This window comes from Bombyx mori, chromosome 26 (genome assembly GCF_030269925.1).
Source record: "Bombyx mori chromosome 26, ASM3026992v2".
NCBI lineage: Eukaryota > Metazoa > Arthropoda > Insecta > Lepidoptera > Bombycidae > Bombyx > Bombyx mori.
The window spans coordinates 7,292,513-7,314,208 of record NC_085132.1 but is presented as its reverse complement, the minus strand read 5'-3'; the positions used below and the strand labels follow the sequence as shown (position 1 = coordinate 7,314,208).

The 21,696-nt window shown below is 38.0% G+C and overlaps 1 protein-coding gene across 4 annotated transcripts in view; it reads right to left on the bottom strand.

The window, feature by feature from the left end:
* The window catches only part of LOC101739006 (serine/arginine repetitive matrix protein 2), a 25,872-nt gene extending 4,176 nt beyond the window's left edge, over window positions 1-21,696 (bottom strand). Inside the window, exons 1-8 of one of the 4 annotated variants that reach the window (XR_009976807.1) lie at window positions 21,518-21,696; window positions 20,539-20,708; window positions 17,659-17,821; window positions 15,539-15,661; window positions 13,186-13,251; window positions 12,588-12,920; window positions 4,102-4,346; window positions 502-3,323 (exon numbers count right to left, since the gene is read on the bottom strand). Coding sequence is in view for 1 of the 4 variants with exons in the window: in XM_062676332.1 (XP_062532316.1) it covers window positions 502-3,323; window positions 4,102-4,346; window positions 12,588-12,920; window positions 13,186-13,251; window positions 15,539-15,661; window positions 17,659-17,821; window positions 20,539-20,706 (3,920 nt within the window). In the remaining 3 variants the exon portion in view is untranslated. The other 3 variants (XM_062676332.1, XR_009976809.1, XR_009976808.1) reach the window with 3 other exon arrangements.

The following is a 21,696-nucleotide window of genomic DNA, read 5'->3' as shown; positions in this document are numbered from 1 at the left end:
GACCACTAACGTCAAGAACAAAAGTTTGACAATAAATAGTATGCATACGTGTGTGCGTCAAATACATGGTATCTAGTGTGTGTTTTCTTTATTGATTTAATGTATCTTTTATGCATTATTTTTAAAAAATATTAGCATTGTGCACTTCTTCTCTATATTCTCTATAAGTGTGGAAAATTTCATACTCATCCGTCCGCGCAATTTTCGTAAAAAGGGATACAAAGTTTTTGCTTCACGTATTAATTTTATAAAATATATTTCAATTAAATTTTAAGAAATAAGTAAGTAGCATTTGCACAAAATTTAGATATCGTAGTCGTCGTTTGAAGTCGTCGTGGCCTAAAGGATAAGACGTTGTAACTATACTGAGACCTTAGAACTGATATCTCAAGGTGGATGGCGCATTTACGTCGTAGATGTCTATGGGCTCCAGTAACCACTTAACACCAGGTGGGCTGTGAGCTCGTCCACCCATCTAAGCAATAAAAAAAATATACTCACGCCACAGTCGTGTCACTCTCAGCTGGTCGAGTTTTGTCAAAGGCAGCAATCGGCGAAACTCTACCTAACTCTGAAGCGTTCATCGTCATATTGACTCTCCCTTTAACCGGCGTTGAATGTACTACAACCCTTTTCTTGATGGGCAGGATCGTAGTATTTGCTGCCCTTTCCATCGAGATTTCTTTCAAGGACCTCTTCTTTATAGGCAGTTTTCGAGCGCTGTATACTTCTGAAGCGGATTTCTGACGATTCTCCGTGATAATACTCCTGATTACTGTACTGTCGCGTACTCTTGACCTTCGAATCGGCGTATCACCTTCAAATGTACTAGTCGCCAACCTTTTAAGTTCTCTAGTCAAACTTGTTGAGGGTTTATCTTTTTGCAAACATTTTCTCAAGTTGGTCTCTATCCATTCCTCGACATTATCAGTTATCATATTGATAGACTTATTCAAAGATGCATTTTTTCGTGCATTCAGTTTTTGAGGAGCCCTCGCTGTGAAAGTTCTCGAATAAACAGCTTTCGGTCGCGGTTTACCGCCTACCAATTGATCAAATAAAATTTCAGAATCATTTCGAGACTCGTTGAACAATTCTTCGATTCCGCTCACGTCACAATCTTGTTTCTGTTTTTGTTGTCTAAAAATATTTCTCACGCCGCGTACGTCGGTCAAATCATTTTTGGGTGAAAGCCTCTGCAATGTTCTCTTCACGGCTGACACGTTTCTTAAATCATTTGTCGGACTCCTCCGGAATAGTTCTTTTACACCCCTAACGTCGTTCAAGTCATTTCGTGGACTTCTATATTTATTTTGTTTTTGGAACGACGTTTTAACTTCTGAAACTCTTTGCTGATCATTTCTAGGTGATGACGTAGAAACATTTTTGACACGAGCGTCGCTTAAGCGTTCGGTAGAGCATTCCGCAAAATCTTGTTCGAGATTTCTTACATTTGTCAGATCGTTTATATTAGACTTCCGATGTCTAGGAGAGCGGAATAGTGTTCTAACGCCTGCCACGTCACGCAGATCGTTCTGTGGTGTATTTCTGCGGAACAATCGTCTAATTCCCGTCATGTTAGGACTATGTGACGGTGTATTTATCGGACTAATGAACATATCAGGCGTGATAGCTTCCGTTTGGTCAAGAATAGAACTGTCTGGCGTTCTGTCCGCTACAGCGATAGTGTTTCTACTCGGTTTTTTAACTGAAATAACATCCTCGTCTTCCTCGAAGAGTTGCTTCCTAGAGAATTCGGTCATGCTTTGAGACAACTTTCTCTTAACCGGACTATTGAATAGCTCTTTCACGATATCAGATTTGTTAAGGTCGTCTATAATGGAACGTTTCGATTGAGGTTTCTTAGCAGTCGAGTGCTTGTTTTTGACGGCCTCTTGTACCGGTTTTACGGCACTTTTTGGTGTAATTACTTCTTCGTCGTCAGGCTGTGGGGCGTCCTCGTCTGTGACGTCAGAATTGTTCGGTGAACCTTTCATCGACCTTAGAACAGCCCTCATTGCACTAACATTCAACGATTTTGATTTTAAGCCGGCACGACTGTTTTTAACTGTGCCAATATCTCCTACAGTCTTGCGTTTCGATACTCTGCCTGTTCGAATGTTCCTTGATGTAATCGAGCTGTTATTTAAAAGAGTTTGAATGCTTAACATTGGAGTGCCTACATCTTCGGGACTATGTCTATCTTCTGGAGTAGTATTTCCTTCGTTAGTTGAACTAATTACACTTCCATTCGTAATTTCGTTTCTTTTGTTAAACGTAGCGTTCGATAACAAAGATTTAGTATTACGACTGACTCTTTTCGAAGTCTTCGGAGACGAATCTTCCTCGTCGTCAACGAGTAGGTCGCTGTCATTAATCCTGGATCGACTTCTGGAAACTCTAGATATTTTCGTACTGTTGATCGAGATATGTTTTCTGGTGTTTTCGGGTGTGGTCAATGACTTCGATCGTCTTGTGGACATAGAACTCCTTGAGTGGAGCGTTTCGTTACCCGATACACCCGGATTGGACCGCGATCGATTTGATATAAACGAGCATCCTGATCTAGTCGACTTAGCTACGTACGGAGTGCTAGTTCCGAGTAACGTTGGATCGATAGTCGATCTCGTTTTCCTAGAGATGCTATTACCGGGAGTACCAAACGAGTCGCTCGCGGACGCCACAGAATCATAAACTGAAGCGTTCTTTTGAGAATCGTTCGAATCTATAGAAACTAAATCGACAATCGAATACGATTCCATATTACGTGTTCTCGGACTGAGTGTTCGCGTTTTGTAAGCGGACGCTATCGAGGTACTCTGGCTGGACAAGTCATGTGATAGATCAGATGACGTCAACGCCTTTTGCAAGATAAGGCTTCCTCTCGACGATTTTCTTCCACGAGGCCGTTGCTGAGTTAAAGATTGTTTCGGTGACACGGTCAGGCGTGTTCCGATGGTACTCTCCAATATTCGACTGCTGCGAGAATTTATTGGTCTCCTTGGCGAAGGACTGGGAGAGTCGGAGTAACGTAAGGTCAACTCTTCTTCCGACATCGTGTCGTCACCGTCGGAACGCTTCGTCGTATCGTTAACCGTCAGAACGTCACTGGACATCTGAGCGCCGTTCTCCAAATTACTCAAATCGAACTTTATAGATTCGGTTTTACGGGTGTTTCTCTTTGGATCTTTCAGCGCCGATTTCTTGGCGCTAGGTAGGAAGGGCGATTTCTGGGGACTCTTCTGTCCGGAGCGACGCGACAACCTGTTCGCTTGTAAAGTTGAATTTCGAGCCTCCGAGTCGGTTACTTCGAATATCGTTACCTAAAAACAAAATAAGACAGTTCAAAAGGAGCAATACGCGATCGTGACATGATAAAATTAAACATTATTTTCATGACATTTTCCGAGTGTTAACAAATAGTTTTTAATTTCAATGAATGTCTAACTAATACTCAATTGTTGTTATTTATTTATTTATTCAACTTCATGCACAAAGGTACAATGGCAGACTTAATGCCTGTGAGGCAGTCCTGTGGTAGGTGCATTACTTATTGCGAAAATGAGAAAATTTATAATAATATTACATACATATACAAAGACATAGACGGTATATATGTACATATATATAATCACATACAACAACGTACATAATATTTATATCATGATAATAATATAAAATTTACACACATATCTATATATAATCACTATCATATATATTCATATACACACTTATACACAACATAAAAATGTTTGTCTTGTTACATATTCGAATTATTTTAAATTTTAAAACGAAACACCAAATATTATATATAGGTTGGGGAAAAGTCTTTTCGCATTATAGTATGTATGAACTTGTAATAAAATCTCTTTGGCTATACTATTTGTATCCGGCTGGTTTTGGTATCATTAAAAGTGTAAATTTTAAAGAAGATAATTTCAAATTCAAATTAGGAAAATGTGTGATCTTTTTATTTATTTTTCGTACTGTCAAAATGAGTGAATCTAATGAAGAAATTCGATACATTTTAAAATTTTATTAAAAAAATTGTTTGCGCTTGTTTATGCGCGTCCATGTTTGTTCCTTGTCATAAATACTCACCGAACGATTCCCCGAGCTCCTACTAGTGCCGGCAACTGAGCTGGCTCTTGTGTTGCTGAGCCGGGACGACGAAGCGCTCTCGCTCTCTTTAGACCGTTTCCCTAGACTGAGTCTGCCCCGCGGATTCCTCCGCACCGGACTATGTTTCTTAACTACGTACGAGGGAGTCTTAGATTTCGATCCTAACAGTCTCTGTTTAGGCGTGTGCCCTGTCATCAGCATCAGAGCCGCTTGCTTCGTGTGATCTGCAATTATTATTATTTTAAAAAAAATCAATGAAGACATTTTGTTTGTACGCTTATCCACGACAATTTGGACATTTTTTATCGCTTAAATGATATTTTTTCATAACTTAGATGGGTGGACGAGCTCACAGCCCAACTGGTGTTAAGTTGTTACTGAAGTCCATAGACATCTATAACGTAAATGCGCCACCCACCTTGAGATATAAGTTCTAAGGTCTCAAGTATAGTTACAACGGCTGCCCCACCTTTCAAACCGAAACGCATTACTACTTCACGGCAGAAATAGGCGGGGTGGCTACCCGCGCGGACTCATAAGGGGTCCTACCACCAGTAATGAATTAAGGAGTTCACGACACAACTCGGTTACCGGAGCCCATGGATTTGAGATATGAAGTGGAAGTCTAAATTGTATTGTAGAACGTCTATTCCATCTTTCAAACTGGAGCAAATAATTGCTTCGCGACAGAAATAATCATACCTCATACCACCAATACATCGCGGTATACCGATAATTCGATACTGCCCATTTTCCGAATCTGGTACTGGCGGTAGAATTTCTTGTGAGCTACCACCACCCTGTCTATTTCTGTCGTGAAGCAGTAATGCGTTTCGATTTGAAGGGTGGGGCAGCAACTATACTGAGACCTTAGAACTTATCTCAAGGTGGGTGGCGCATTTACGTTGTAGATATCTATGGGCCCCAGTAACCACTTAACACCAGGTGGGCTATGAGCTCGTCCAATATCTAAGCAAATTTTTTTTTAAAAAAAAGTGCCGTTTGGTGTTCGGTTTGCAGATGTTATTTTACAATACATTATTCAATGTTAAATATCACTAAAGTGAAGCTTTCCAATGTTGTTACGAAATATACGATACGAAAATAAAACTATACAAAAGGATCGATAAATTCGACTTGTTTAATTGCTTGATAAGAGCCATTATACTTGGCTTTGCTACCGGCTTCGATACTGGCTAATGCATGTTGCTGCCGGACTTTTTCAACTACATATAAATTATAATCAAATAATTTTCAGACAACTGTAGTTATTCTTTTTGTTTATAGCTTACATGGCCCACACAAGGTGGGCTGTGATCCTTGTGATCCACATCACAGCCCACCTTGTGTTAAGTGGTTATGAAGCCTATAAACATTTACAACGTAAATGCGCCACCCACTTTGAGATGTAAGTTCTAAGGTATCAGTACAGTTACAACGGCTACCCCACCCTTCAAGCCGAAACGCATTACTGCTTCACGGCAGAAATAGGCAGGGTGGTGGTACCTACTCGTGCGGACTCACAAGAGGTCCTACCACCAGTAATTACGCAAATTACAATTTTGCGGGTTAGATTTGTCAGGTTGTCTGTTATATGGTAGATTGGCGTTAATTATTTAACACAATTTTAATGATAGTCAGATTTTTGTCACTTCTTTTTGTGAATTTAACACTATTTTGTGATACTCATATTACTATAAAAGGTTTTAGATGACATTGTACTAAATTAAAAATTGTTTGGACTACACAATCGATATGCATATCAAGGTTTTTCATATTCATACTTGGCTTGAATATCATTTACCGCTATTAGTCATTTTCATTAACATGTGTGTGTGTAACTTAATTAATTTCAAGATACATAATCATTCGGGGAAAAAACTGATGATTAATTATAAATAATGAATTAAATAATCGTAGACTAATGACTTAGGGAAGTACTATATACAACTAAAACTCAGTGTGCTGTGAATTTATAAGTTTTTATATTATTTTAATGACCGATATATCAAATGTTTAACACCACGCGGGTTCGCGCGCTGCTTCCCCCAAACACGTGGAAAACATAAATCAGAAAGGCTATGTTTTGTGATCGAAAAAATTTAAAAAATTACCCAATAAAACAGCTTCCGATATTTCCGCAGTACATCGTGATCAGGTACCTTATAATCACAGGCTTCGCGGTCACGGATGACTAGTTTAATAAAGTCTGACCCGATGTGAGTACGTTCTCATAGCACACTAAAGATAATCTTTCAAAAACGTTCACAAAAGCGTGTAATTTCTCACAAATGCACCCACAAGTCCTTGCACTTGCAACGCGTCACTCACCTTGATCGCATTATGTACATATTTGAATTACATTATCAACTGCTAAAACCATGTGAATCGAATGCAACGACCGCAGACACAGAAATTGTAAAGAGAAAATTAATTTTTAGTTTTTCAGTTCTAGCCGGCTTTCAGACGAGACAACGTTTTTGAACTAAATGCATAAAAGATATAAAAACACGTAGCTGTGACGTCACTGACCTTGCATTTAACTAATGCGGCAAGACGGAAACGCTCTTAGATATAACTTCAATACGTGTTGGGTAAATTACATTCAATGTTTTCTTTCTTTGATTTAGGATCTCAGTCTCTAATGTAAAGGAGGTTTACCATAACCATTGCAACTCGACTCGCAGTCCATAATTCTTGCCGAAACAAATTTATTAGAGAAAACATATCGAGAAATATATGTATCAGCCATTGTCATGGAGCCTACCCTATTGGTCAAATAAAGAAGGAAAAAAAAACGCGCTCTTCACTACTTTTATTTAAAAGAAACTAAATTTCTACACTGATTGACCCTAGTAATTCCAGTGGGAGGACTGTACTGCACGTGGTATGAATATTGACTGACTTTTAACTTGGAAAATACAATGAACTAAGTAAAAATGCTGAAACATGATATCGAATAACAATGATGAAATTACGATCGAGAATAGAGCAAAAAATTGTTTTGCTGAATGCACCATAAGCACATAGAAATAAAGGTTATAGCTGATCGTTTCGTGTGGTTGTAGCCCATAATAAATTAGAAGAGTTTGAACAAAATCTAAATCGCGCCAACGAAATCCCAAGATATGTGTGCAAACCCGCCCTTGCTCCGTGGAACAACATCGTTTCCCATTAGTTGATGACCTGCGACGGAATAACTGAAGCCTTCGTGCTTATACCATGAGCACCACGTCAGTTCTCACTCTCTTAAAGTATGACAACGGTTGTGGCATCAAAATATTGGCTATACCCATAGACATAGCCACTGAGTCGAGATCTTCTCAGTGGGTCGCATTTCCGATCCGGTGGTAGATACTGCTAAGCACTGCTCTTGCTAGAGCTAGTGTTAGCAAATCCTATCGGGTTGAGCCCGTGAGCTCACCTACCCTACCTACCAGCAAATAATTAGAGAAAAAAAAACGGGTAATGTATAAAAACAAGACCCGATCCACGGTCCCTATTCGTTATTGCTTTGATTCGCTAATCGACCTGTCATTCCTAAGCCATCAACACGTCGGACGGTCACGACGCTCGGAACCAAAGCTACTAAATACTAGAACATAAATACCAAATGCCAAATAAGTATTCTCATTTCGCCCTAAAGTCATTTGTCGATTGACAAACTTTGTTTCACTTGAAAACTTTTAATCAACGCTTTGGATATTTGACAATAATATCTAGCATTACTTTCAATGACAAGTTACTTGTCATTGAAAGTAAAGTAATGAAAAAAAATTGTCACATTGTAACAAAGCATGGCTTTATTAATCGTTTAAAATCATTTCTTTTGGACTCACAAAAACTAATCTAATTTATAGTATTTATAGTAACTAATTTAATCCTAGCTTGTGAAAACTTCCTTTTATTAAATTTTTATTTTATTTTATTTTTTTTAAGCTGCCCACAGGTTGTTATTACTGTGTGCTTATTATGTTTTGTATTCGGGTTCACCATTTAATTTGATTTTTGTTTTGTTTTTTTCTTAAATTTTGGGTTTTGTTTTCGGGTTCACCATTTAATTTGATTTTTATTCTGTTTTTTTCTTAAATTTTTATAATTTACTAATTTTACTAATTTATACCATATTCTGAGTATGTACACACGTACGGAGTCTTCATTCCCGCAAAGAACCAAAGGGAAACGGGGGTGACTGAAAATCAGCGCTGTTCAATTTATCAACCTTGAACAGCAATAGCTGAGCCACCTTTTGCCTTTTTCTCTTTTTTTTTGCTTTTCTTTTTCTTTGTATTTCATTTTATGATGTGAAAGGCAATAAATGATCTTTATTATTATTATTATTATTATTACTTGATCCCAATCTACCCACATTCGTGTTGCACTAGGACTTGTTTGTTAACTGTAATAATAATAATAAATAACTGGGAACGAATCACGCACGGTCATTCGGCCCCAATTTAGGATTCCCTGTGTTATGGGTACCAGAGACTGACATACATACTTATATCCGTTTAAATATATATGTCGCATGCAATTTGTATGATTCCGCCGTTTACAAACGGCGTCGTCATTATAAAAACGCTCGCCGTTATGTAAAATGACGAAGGCAAAATGATAACTCGTTCAATTGTTATAATTTCGACATTGGTTGTAGGTTTAGGGTGACCATAATAAAATGTAGTTTATAATAATCAGACTTTATTTCCGCAATCAAGTACTAATGAAGATTTCAAGTAAGACTAAATTATGTGCTTTGATTCTCTTGAAGTACTTGCCTAATTAAAATATTTAAATAACAAAACAACATTTAAATGACAATAATAAAACTTCTAAGGATAATATGACACTTTCAAATAAAAACAAACAGGTCATATGTAAAATCATATTTTGTAGTCTGAAGTATTCATCATTCTTGGAAGACATTTCCCTAAATTAATAAATGAAGACTATTTAAAAAATAAAAGTTTCTTGATTTATTTTTAAATAAAAAGTAACAAAAGTAACAATAAAAATGTATATTACTTATTTGCGCATGTCCCATTTCATGACTAAAAAACACCAAGACATTATAATATTTAAGTTACAAAGCAGATAAATTGACATAACGATACGTATAAATCGATCGCTTTTCTCTCAATAATAAATCTATCCTTCATTTGATACTGAATTTTGTCTCGACCACCATGTCCGTAACCTCTATGAATCTCTAACAATACATCGTAATATTCTTCCAACGGTATTACACGAACGGTTGGACTGCCAAGGCTATTCCTCTTTAAATAAGGTAGTCCAATTCACTGATGCTCATAACCTCGTATTTTTTGGACCTGCAGGAGTCCTCCGGGAACCAGATCTGTGGCCACCTTAGCATTTTTAGGTGCCGGATAACCTCAAAAATTTTACTATTTGTCCAAAGCTTTTTTACAGCTTCCGTTTGAGAATTGTAGAATTTTTTTAATTCATATATATAAAGCTATAATATAAAGACTATAATATAAAGCTTTAAAATCAGAATGATTTTCTAAAATGTCTTCTCCACACGAAATATTTGCAGTTTTCAGTTAATTTTTTGAAACACAAAATGACGCCATTGTTATTGTTTTGATCAACAGTGGCGCGCGTGGTAAAAAAATGAACTAAATACTTCAATTTGCCGCGGCATTATGAAAACGGCGTTTGAATTGTCGATGTTATGTTGTGGCATATTATAAAGTGACACGGCAATATACATGTTGCCTTCGGCATTTTACATAACGGCGAGCGTTTTTATAATGACGCCGTTTGTAAACGGCGGAATCATACAAATTGCCTGCGACATATACATATATAGATAATAAACACCCAGACGAAGAGCAAACAAACCTGTTCATCACACGAATGTTTGCCCGATGCGGGAATCGAACCCACGACCCTTGGCGCAACAGTCAGGGCCGCAAACTACCGCACCAATGAGTCAGTCAAATATAACAATTAAACATTCATTACTTTATAGTATAATAAGATAATAGACAGTTACAATCCATGCGACCTCATACATGAGACAGCTTGTAAAGGTTATCAGAGAGAAAAAATCGAAGGGTATTTATTTATTTCGTGAAATATAATCACTGCTAAAACAATTATCGATGTCGTCATACGACACGGAATATCCGATGACTTTATATATTGCCTTAGTCCTTGACGACTTATAAAGGTTTCGAAGTTATTTTATGGACAAAGCATTTGTGACTCCTACACGAGTCAAATAAGTCGTGGCTCCGCGTGAAATTAATTTTGCTCCGCGTGAACACTCCAAAATCGGGACCGTAATCTAAAGTTTGAAGGGTGGGGCAGCCGTTGCACTTATGGGACCTCAAAACTCATATCTCAAGGTGGGTGGCGGTATTTACTTTATAGATGTCTATGGGCTCCGGTAACCATTTAACACCAGGTGGGATCTTCCTTCCATCTAAGCAATAAATAAAAAATATAGGGTAATGCGAAACTCACGAATACTCAGTCTACCTGACCCCTCAAATCTGCCTTGTTTGTGATTCTAGCGACGATAAAGTGGAAGTTTCGCGCATCGTACTTATTAAAATTGATCACACCGAGAGATGTGCTCATTCCGACTCGCGCCGACGGTTTATGTAGAAATAAGTCAAATCAAATCAAATCAAAAAATTCTAGTAACTTCTATAACCCCACTGAGATATAGCTCAAGAATGACTTGACTATAAATGTTCGTTATATATATGATACATTATACTCTATTCCAATTACGAGGTCCCATGAGACAGATGTTATTATTATGTTATTTTGTGTGTGAATTAATTGAATAATAATTCAGATTGATTGCGTATTTTTAAATGATGCCCATGAACAAAAATGATTATTATTTGAAATTATGCGAAACGTAAAGAGTTACGTTCTAAAAAGTGTCAAAAGAGACTTCGTAATTGGAATATAAGTATAAGTATATAGTATAAGTATATATAAGTAAGTATATAGTATATATATAGTATAAGTCAGGTCTCACTGCACAAATCTTCTCAGTTCATAAAAGCGTATGTAGCCTAATAAAATCTACACGAACCAACGACTATCGCGATGAATGAATAACATTGGGTAATAAAACTTCGTATGTAAATGGGTGACGGCGTTAATATCGTGATGTCTGTCACTGAGTAGCCGATAAAAAATAAAACTGAGTCACAATAAAACAATATTTCAGTGACTTTGGTGTACAATCTTAAAAAACAGCTTCTGATGGGCAGTTTTTATAACTAAAAACATTGGGCCACAAACTTTTTTATTTAGTCATTTTGTACCTACAAAGAACTTTTGTCTTTTTTGGAAATTTTAGTAAATTAGATAGATGTGATCACAGCGCTTTTCCAGAGATCGCTCTGCCACATACCATTGGACTTTAAAATGAACTACCCTACAATATTGTTTCCGGAACATTATGACATGTCCGTCTTCAAACAAGGCATGTAGGGAGTACTCAGTCCTAGGGAGCAGCTTGGCTGTGCCCCTCCCATTGCTGTTGTCAATGAGCGACAGTAATCACTACTAATATAAGCTTATATGCATATAAGGGCAATAAAAAAGAAGAAGTTTTTGGTGAAGCTTGTCCAGACACTCTTGAAGTCGTTGTGGTCTAAAGGATAAGACGTCCGGTGCATTCGTATGTAGCGATGCACCGGTGGTGGATCCCGCAGCCGGGTACCAATTTTTTTAATGAAATACGTACTCAACAAATGTGCACGATTGACTTCCACGGTGACGGAATAACATCGTGTAATAAAAATCAAACCCGCAAAATTATAATTATCGTAATTACTGGTGGTAGGACCTCTTGTGAATCCGCACGGGTAGGTACCACCGCCCTGCCTATTTCTGCCGTGAAGCAGTAATGAGTTTCGGTTTGAAGGGTGGGGCAGCCGTTGTAACTATACTGAGACCTTAGAACTTATATCCCAAGGTGGGTGCCGCATTTGCGTCGTAAATGTCTATGGGCTCCGGTAACCACTTAACACCAGGTGGGCTGTGAGCTCGTCCTTCCACCTAAGCAATAAAAGAAAGACACAACGACTAATAGAAAAATTTTCCCCAAAACATTTTTCCTGTTCAATAATGTTTATAAGCCTGATCACACTGTTGTGATTTTGTTCTAATATATTCTTTGTACACAGTTACGCACACTGCCTATCTGAGCAACCACCATTGCTCATAGAGTTCACTATTCCAGTAGCACTCAAGCAAACCACTGTCTAGAACTGAGAACTCTTCTCAAACCTCTTTGTATAGAAGACAAGTCGTAAGGCTCAATGAACGAGGAGGGTAGTTCATACCGGAGCATGGATGATATGTCAAATCACTCCGTGTATGAACGCAGCGACTGTAGGTAGTATATAAATAAAGTCTGCTTCAGTCTGGACAGTGGCTGTTCTCTGATAAAACAAAACTATGAAGCAACTTACCAATTTTAGTAGGCGCTTCAATCTTCATAACCCTCATTTTCTGTGCGCTCTGCGCTTTCCTGAGCACCGTGAGCCTTAGGGGCGTGCTCTTCTTGATTGTAGCAATCGTCCTGCGTGTGTTAGGGGCATGGAGCACGGTTGGAGTCTGCGAGCGACTTTTTGGGCTTTTCTTCGTCTTCCTGGACTCGATCCACAGCGTAGCTTTAGTCGGATCCTGTAGGGAAGCATTCCTGGGACTCGCTTTCGTAGACCTCCGTTTTCGATTGTCTTCCTCGTGCGACACATCCGCGTTTCTGGATCGCTTGTTTGTTGGAGGTCGGGTTTGATTTTGGTCTACAAATACAGAATATTATGTTTTTAAATTCATTCAGTTGGATAAGAAAAAGTGTTGGGACAAATCTTTTCTTATTTTTAATTTTTTAATATAACAGTATATTATTTAATGTTTTAGCTTGACGAAGTTCATTGCATTAGCAATGATGGTATTCTAAAAACTATTATTATTTTTATTTGAGAGGAACTATATTATACTAAGAATAATTATTGACATACTTAAGCTGTTACTGGGAATGTTTTCTAAATATTTGTTTATAATCACCATTCTGATCAGTAGTATCTCTTCTTTGAGGCTGAACAATCGCAACTTGCTTACCGCCTGTGCTACCTGTTTGTAATTTAACTGATTAATATTTTTACAAATTTTTCTATGGCTGTGTTTATTTCTTACTCGATTCGTTAATTAACGAGTAAGTAAGTATATAGTCAGTAAGTACAATATTATTAAGTATATCTATATATTAATACATGAAGCAAAAACTTTGTATCCCTTTTTCTCACACTTATAGAGAATATAGAGGAATGCAGAAAGTTAATTTTTTTTTAATTTATGCATAAAAAATACATTAAATCATTAAATAAAAACATTACACACACTACCATGTATTTGACACACATACTCATACATACTACATATTTGTTTACTGCCAAACTTTTCTTATTGCTTATAGTCTGTGATAAAAGTGAGAAAAGATTTAATATTGTTTGTCTTTATTAATACTTGTCTAAAGTGTACATAGTCTTGGCAAAATCTGCGATTATACAAATATAATAGTCTTTGACAATAGAATCATAATACAGGGTGGCCCATAAGTCCTTTGAAAAGTAAAATTTGAATAAAACGAACAGGGCGCGCGTGAGCGGTGCAGGGGAAGCGGGGGGAGTAACTTCGGTTTCTGGGAATTTAGTCGCGATGGAGCGTTTTACCGGAGCGGACCGTGCGTTTTGTGTGCGCGAGTTTTATAAAAACGACAATTCGGCAACCGTTGCGCGGCGTAAATTTCGAGAACACAAAGGTTTACACAAATTTGACGACACTCCAACTCTTCAAACGATTAAGAACTGGGTTGCTAAGTTCGAGGAGACCGGTTCGACGTTAGATAAACCGCGGTTGGGTCGCCCAAGGACGTCACGTACGGAACAAAACATAGACACAGTGACACAGTCTATTCGCGAAAATCCGACACAGTCAACTCGTAAGCGCGCCAGAGCATTAAACGTATCCAGGACATCGTTACAACGGATTTTGAAGAAAGATTTACATATGCACCCTTACAAAATTCAGTTGGTTCAAGAATTAAAGGAAACTGACGGTATTCAAAGACAAAATTATGCGAATGAAATGTTGAATCGGTTTACTTCCTTCAATAACATAATGTTCTCTGACGAGGCTCATTTCCATCTTAACGGGCATGTTAGTAAACAAAATTGCCGCTATTGGAGCCCCATCAATCCAAAACTGCATCAGAAGCCCTTACATAGTCCGAAAGTGACTGTTTGGGCCGCTATGTCAGCCCATGGTATCCTAGGGCCTTACTTCTTTGAGGATGGCAGAGGGCGCGCAGTTACTGTTACGTCGGAGCGATATGTGGCTATGATCGAAGAGTTTTTCATACCAGAATTGCAAAACTTTTCAGGCTTTAATGCCAGGACGTGGTTTCAACAGGATGGGGCCACTTCTCACACCTCTAACACTGCTATGCCCGTTATCCGTCAACTTTTTCCTGGCAAAGCTATCTCTAAGAGAGGAGACATTTCCTGGCCTCCACGTAGTCCAGATCTGACCCCGATGGATTTTTTTTTGTGGGGCTACCTTAAGGCTAAAGTATACGACACAAACCCGCGGTCAATTGAGGCCCTAAAAGAAAACATCCGCAGAGAAATGACAAGCATTTCAGCAGTGACGTGCCGCGCAGTCATCGACAATTTTAGACGTCGTTTGCAAGAGTGCCGTGATCGCAACGGATTACATTTAGGAGATGTTATTTTCAAAAAATAATTCCCGTTTTTTAAGCTTTTTATGTAAATAAAAATTTAATTCATAATGTAATTAGTTTTATTTTAATAAAAAAAAATTCATATCAAAGGACTTATGGGCCACCCTGTAATACCGGGGGACCACTCGTATTTTTTTTATTGCTTAGATGTGTGGACGAGCTCACAGCCCATCTGGTGTTAAGTGGTTACTGGAGCCCATCGACATCTACAACGGAAACGCGCCACCCACTTTGAGATATAAGTTCTAAGGTCTCAAGTATAGTTACAACGGCTGCCCCGCCCTTCAAACCGAAACGCATTACTGCTTCACGGCAGATGTAGTAGTAAATAGGTAAGTATATACTTGTATCTGCAATTTCGAAAAGGGCACATCTCTGAAAATGTAAAATCTTCAGGAAATGAAAAAAATACTGATTATTTTCTGAAACAGTGTAAAATTTAAAATATTGACTTTTGAGATATATTTTAGTGTTAATTAGCAATTGAAAATTACTGGAATTATTATAAAACGGGTGTAGGTAAGCCTCAAAACTACATGTATATGAAAAAACATATTTGACAAAAAAATGCGACATGTGCCCTTTTCGAAATTGCATATTCAATTGAAGTGTACAGACCCGGCATAGAAGCCCGGTGCGACATCTCGAGCGCCAGTCGCAGCGCGCGGTCCCGGGCCGGGCCCGACGCCGCCGCGCTCGCCCGCCGCGACACCCGCCCGCCCCGACCGCACGCGTACACACCTACACACATTTTACTTTTTTATGCTGATAACCTTAGAGGCTATTTTAGCTTAACCTTAGTAGGTGGGCTCAAGGAGCTCAAACCGGGAGTTTTGCTAACACAGGCCCCAGCAAGAGCAGTACCGGTAAAATGGGGCGATTAGGGATTGAAAGGCGAATCGGGAAAAAACCGGGAAAATCTTTCGACGCTCAATATAAGTTTTATATTCGTTGCAAAATCTTCCATTTTTTTGTAGTTTAATAGTAGAATGTTGAAAGTTCACAAAACAACTCTGAATATGCATGATAATAGCTGCTAACTTATAAAAAATCGCGTTTCAAATTAACTTCCTGTGGTGGTAATTATTTTAGTGCTAGAAACTTTGCTCTCTTTTATTTATTTGATAATAATAGAAGACGACTATGATTTATAAACGTTATTTAGTGTTTGAACCAGCATATATATTAAAGGTAAGTCTCAGTTGTTATTGGTTTTAATGTATTTGATTAAATAAAAATACATGTAAAAATCTGTTGTTTTTGGGGATATTGGGGACGTCTTAGGTACAAATAACAACGAAACAGGGGTAAATTGGGATGAGAATATGTGAAATGAAAACGACCTAAGTATAAATAGGTACAGGTTTGTAGGGTTGTCTATGTAGTTATAACAATATTTTTTAAATTTGTTGGTAAAAATTTGGTTTATTCGAAGCGAAATTGGGAATAAGTCTTTAGTTGAAATAGATAAGCAATTTAATATAAGTAAGTCGATTTTGCAGAGACATGTAACAAGATCAATGAAATCTCAAGGTGGACAAAAATGTCTAAGTAATACATAATAAAATATTTAATATTTGTTCAGAGTGGGGGTATTCATCTGATTAATCCATGGAATAACCGACACACCTAATCTCTTAACCCAGATAGAAATATCAGCCCCTAAGTACTTACCAAGAACGGAGAAATATAAACCGTTTCTAAGAAAGCCCACTATATATGTATAAATATATATATACATATATATATATATTTTGTTGTTACTGCACTGTCGATTGCACCTATAATTGAGGTGATGTCTGCCATGTACTTTTGTCAGTTTTTCAATTTTTTTATTGATGATCACTTTGTTGGTGCAACTAAATAAATAAATAAATTAAAACTATATATAAAAATAAAATTAGTGCCAACCCTAGCAAATTTCTCATTTCGTCCCAATTAACCGCAATTTTCGGGTAAATAGGGATTACACCTATTTTTGCATTTTTTGCTTAAACTGGAATGCTACTTGCATAATTTTAAATTAGACAACAAAGATGCCCCCAAGACTCAATCATTTTGATCCTGATATAGCATTATATACATCAACAACTACCTTAAAATTGCTCATAAAGTTGGAATTTGTCCCTAATCGCCCCATTTTACGGTACTTCGCAGAATCTACCACCGGATCGTAAGCCCACTGAGAAGATAAGGCGAGAAACTCAGTGAGCTGGGTCTATCTATAGGTTAATTTACTCATCAAGCCCTTCCGGTGACCGGCGCTTGAGGTAATTAAAAATGGATCGGGAGGATCCGTAATGACGTGATTAGAGCGACGTCGACTGTTAACCATTCAGTCGACAAGATCGGGTATGTCTAACTTTATTTACAATAACCGAACAATGCATGAAGATTTTCTGTAGCTCGATTACCTAGCTCGCAGACAAACAAGCCACAGGCGTAACATGAAAGCTTCTTTGAAAAATTGAATAGACTTTGATTAATTTGTATTATATTGCCATAGCTTCCAGCACACAAAAATGTTTCACAGCTGATAAACTGTACAGTGACTGGCACTTACATTTCCCACAATTACCCGAATTCACACTAGCACAGAGACACAACATAAATGATGAAAGAAGTTTACTCAAGAAAAAGAGAAAAAAAACTACAAACAAATCATAAATAAGGAAATTAAGGAAAACTGTACTTGCTTATAATGTTTTTTAAGAATTTCATAATCAACAATATCATACCTTGTTCAATCTTCTGGAATTTTTTACTGATATTTGGATTGTCATAATGCCAGCGTAGAGATCGATCACCTAAAGTAATCACATCATAGTGCTTAAGCGCTGCCACACTCACAGGCTCTCCATTCACTAAGGTATCGCCATCGCCAATATTTCGTACAACAGTCTGTTGAATTAAAATCTAAAATTATTACTTGACATCTTGTAAGTCTACACGGGTAGGTACTACCACCCTGCCTATTTCCTGCTGTGAAGCAGTAATGCGTTTCAGTTTGAAGGGTGGGACAGCCGTTGTAACTATACTGAGACCTTAGAACTCATAATATCTCAAGGTGGGTGGCGGCATTTACGTTGTAGATGTCTATGAGCTCCAGTAACCACTTAACAAAAAACAAAATAAATAAAAACAATATTAAAATAGTTGCACAATTTTAGTGCCAAACGTACAATAGATAATAGTAAATCATTTTATTACTAAAATCATTACTAACATATTATTTTTATAATAATATTGTCTTTAAATACTTCATGTTCAGCGGCATCTTAAAGTCCCTAAATCATTAAGTAATAGACACATGAAAAAATGAGTATTTTAGATCGAGTAATTGAGTATTAGAAAAATCAAACCTTTGTTTTTAAATCCAATAGAAAGTTCTAGTTTTTATGAAGATTAAGTAGCCTTTTAAAATAACATAAAAACTAGTCAGTAAGTCTCTAATTTTTATCTTCTGTGAAAACTATCCCATTTTATATTATAAATATTACAATGAAAATCTCAAGTTGATAAACTATTGATTCCCTGATTTTCGTTTAGCCTGAATATGTGCTAGGCCCACTGGTGGACCACAAAGCATTCAATGTGGAACTTAGGCATTGGGGCCTTTTTATTGTGTTTGAATGGAGGCCTATAAAATCAAAGGCAGCTAAATCCAAGTCTGTCAAATATTCAGGTAAACTCAAAAAAACGGCCCTAAACACATCATTGCGGATCCTCCCGATCCATCGTCCATTCCGACAGGAGCCCTCTTCTTCGATATAGCGAAGGCGTTCGACAAAGTCTGGCACAACGGTTTGATATACAAACTGTATAACATGGGAGTGCCAGACAGACTCGTGCTCATCATACGAGACTACTTGTCGAACCGTTCGTTCCGATATCGAGTCGAGGGAACGCGTTCCCGGCCCCGTCACGTCACAGCCGGAGTCCCGCAAGGCTCCGCCCTCTCCCCGTTACTATTCAGTTTGTATATCAACGATATACCCCGGTCTCCGGAGACCCATCTGGCGCTCTTCGCCGATGACACCGCCATCTACTACTCGTGTAGGAAGAAGGCGTTGCTTCATCGACGACTTCAGACCGCAGCTACCACCATGGGACAGTGGTTCCGGAAGTGGCGCATCGACATTAACCCCACGAAAAGCACAGCGGTGCTCTTCAAAAGTGGTCGCCCTCCGAACACCACGCTGAGCATCCCTCTCCCGACTAGGCGCGTCAACACCCCCGCCCCCGCCGTTCGCCCAATCACGATGTACGACCAGCCCATACCGTGGGCCCCGAAGGTCAAATATTTAGGCGTCACCCTCGACAGTAGGATGACATTCCGCCCCCACATCAAGACGGTACGCGATCGTGCCGCCTTCATCCTAGGACGTCTCTACCCGATGATATGTAGGCGAAGTAAAATGTCCCTTAGAAATAAGGTGACACTCTACAAAACTTGCATACGCCCCGTCATGACCTATGCAAGTGTAGTGTTCGCTCACGCGGCCCGCATACACTTAAAATCCTTTCAAATTATTCAATCCCGTTTTTGCAGGATAGCCGTCGGAGCCCCGTGGTTCGTCAGGAACGTCGACCTCCATGACGACCTGGACTTAGAGTCCATCAGTAAGTATCTGCAGTCGGCGTCCATGCGCCACTTCGATAAAGCGGCACGACACGAGAACCCTCTCATCGTGGCCGCCGGTAACTACATTCCCGATCCTGCGGACAGAATGGAAAGCAGTCGACGTCGCCCTAAACACGTCATCTCGGATCCTCCTGATCCACTAACGGTGCTTTTAGGTACTTCAAGCACCGGTCACCGTTCTCGTCGAACCCGTCGCTTGCGACGAAGGGCTCGACGAGTAAATTAACTCTCAGACACAGCCCACTGAGTTTCTCGCCGGATCTTCTCAGTGGGTCGCGTTTCCGATCCGGTGGTAGATTCTGCGAAGCACGACTCTTGCTAGGGTTCGTGTTAGCAACATCGTCAGGTTTGAGCCCCGTGAGCTCACCTACTAAAGTTAAGGCTACGCTGAAATAGCCGCTAGGGCTATCAGCTTAGGTAGGAAAAAAAAAAAAAAAAAAAAAAAAAAAAGATCCATCGAAGTACTGCTCTTGCTAGGGCCAGTGTTAGTAACACTCCCGATTTGAGAAACTGAAATAACTTTGTTCGGATAGCTACAATATTGTTTATTTTAAAGCAGATTTATAAAGAATGAGAATATTACTAATAATCTGAATTTTAAATGATAAAACTTTGTTTATTAGTACTTAGTACAGAGTAAAAATGAAATTTTTGAACTGAATTTGTTTGAGATTTAGCTGCATTTGTTATAACATGAAAACACTAAAGCGTGTTCAACTAACTAAACAAGATAGCGCCATTGTTAATCCATTTTACGACATTAAGGCGTTTAGCTGCCTTTGATTTTATAGGCCTCAATTGTGGCTATCCTCCCTTTAAGCCAGAACTGTTGAATAGAAATATAGACCTGCAGAATAGTTGTTTTGCAGTTTGGTAAAAGTAGTAAGTTTTATAACTATCATAAAAACTTATAGAATTTTGTTTCAAATATATTAATTGATAATTTTTTACGGAAATTTTCTCATTTGTATACCTGATTAGCATGCACAACTACAGTTGCATGATGAGAACAGACAGTTGGTAGCATCACACGGATATCACATGCAGGGTCACTACCCAATGTAGCCAATCCATCAGGCAACGGGTACTTTTTGACATAACGACCATTACGGTCAAGAACCACCAGACAGCCTCCTGACATACCTGTTTAACAAAAGCATCAATAAATAGTTTTCTAAGCTGTACATTGATTTGTTTCAAATAATACAACAACATTATCTTAAAGAATATCTTTTTTTTTTTCATTTATTTTTAGTAGACATTTGAATAAAAGTACGCCTAGTTTTATGTGGTTACCGAATCATATTCACCTCGTATTGCAGAAGATTGGTACTGAGACATGAAGTCGCAATGCCAGTTATATTCTTAATAGCTCACGCTCTTCAAGTTCTTGTAGGAAATATATTTCTAATTTAAGACATAAACAACCATCTTTGTAAAAAACTTACAAATTATCGTATTTGTATTGTGTGTTTTATATAGGTAATACTAAAGGAAAAGTTTCCTATTCTTGCATGTGGTACAATTCATGTGGTCAAAAGCATAAACTAATCAAACAATATTTATTTCGACTTTATGACAAGTAAATAACCTATCGACCAAACTGTAGCGATAAAATGAGATACTTACCTTTTTTTTGTTGAACAGAATACAATGTTTATAAACAAAAGTTTAGTTTTGTAACAAAAACAAAATGTCACCTTTGAGCTTTGACAGCGATTTATTTCCCGCCAATGGAAAAAAATGTTAATTTGCAAATTTAAGAAATATTGTTTTTTTTAGGGTAAACAAAATAGACCATTAATTGAAATTTCAAAACAAATGGCTTTTTAAGCCTGTTGATGTTTTAAAAACCAGGGTTTATTTGTCAAATGACATTATCTGACATCATTTGAACTAAAAACAACGCACACCGGGCTGATGTCGTTTTAAACTTAAATAAAAACACTTACTTAGGCTACTTTAATATTTTTTAATTCGTATAAATACTCTCATAATAATCGAACCACTCTCGAAATCACGAGCAATTGTTTACAGTTAGAATAAAACTTCGATAAAAATCGTAACCGTATGTAGAAACGAATAGAAACAGAAACATCAAGATCAAAATGGCGCCCTTCGTTACACTCTT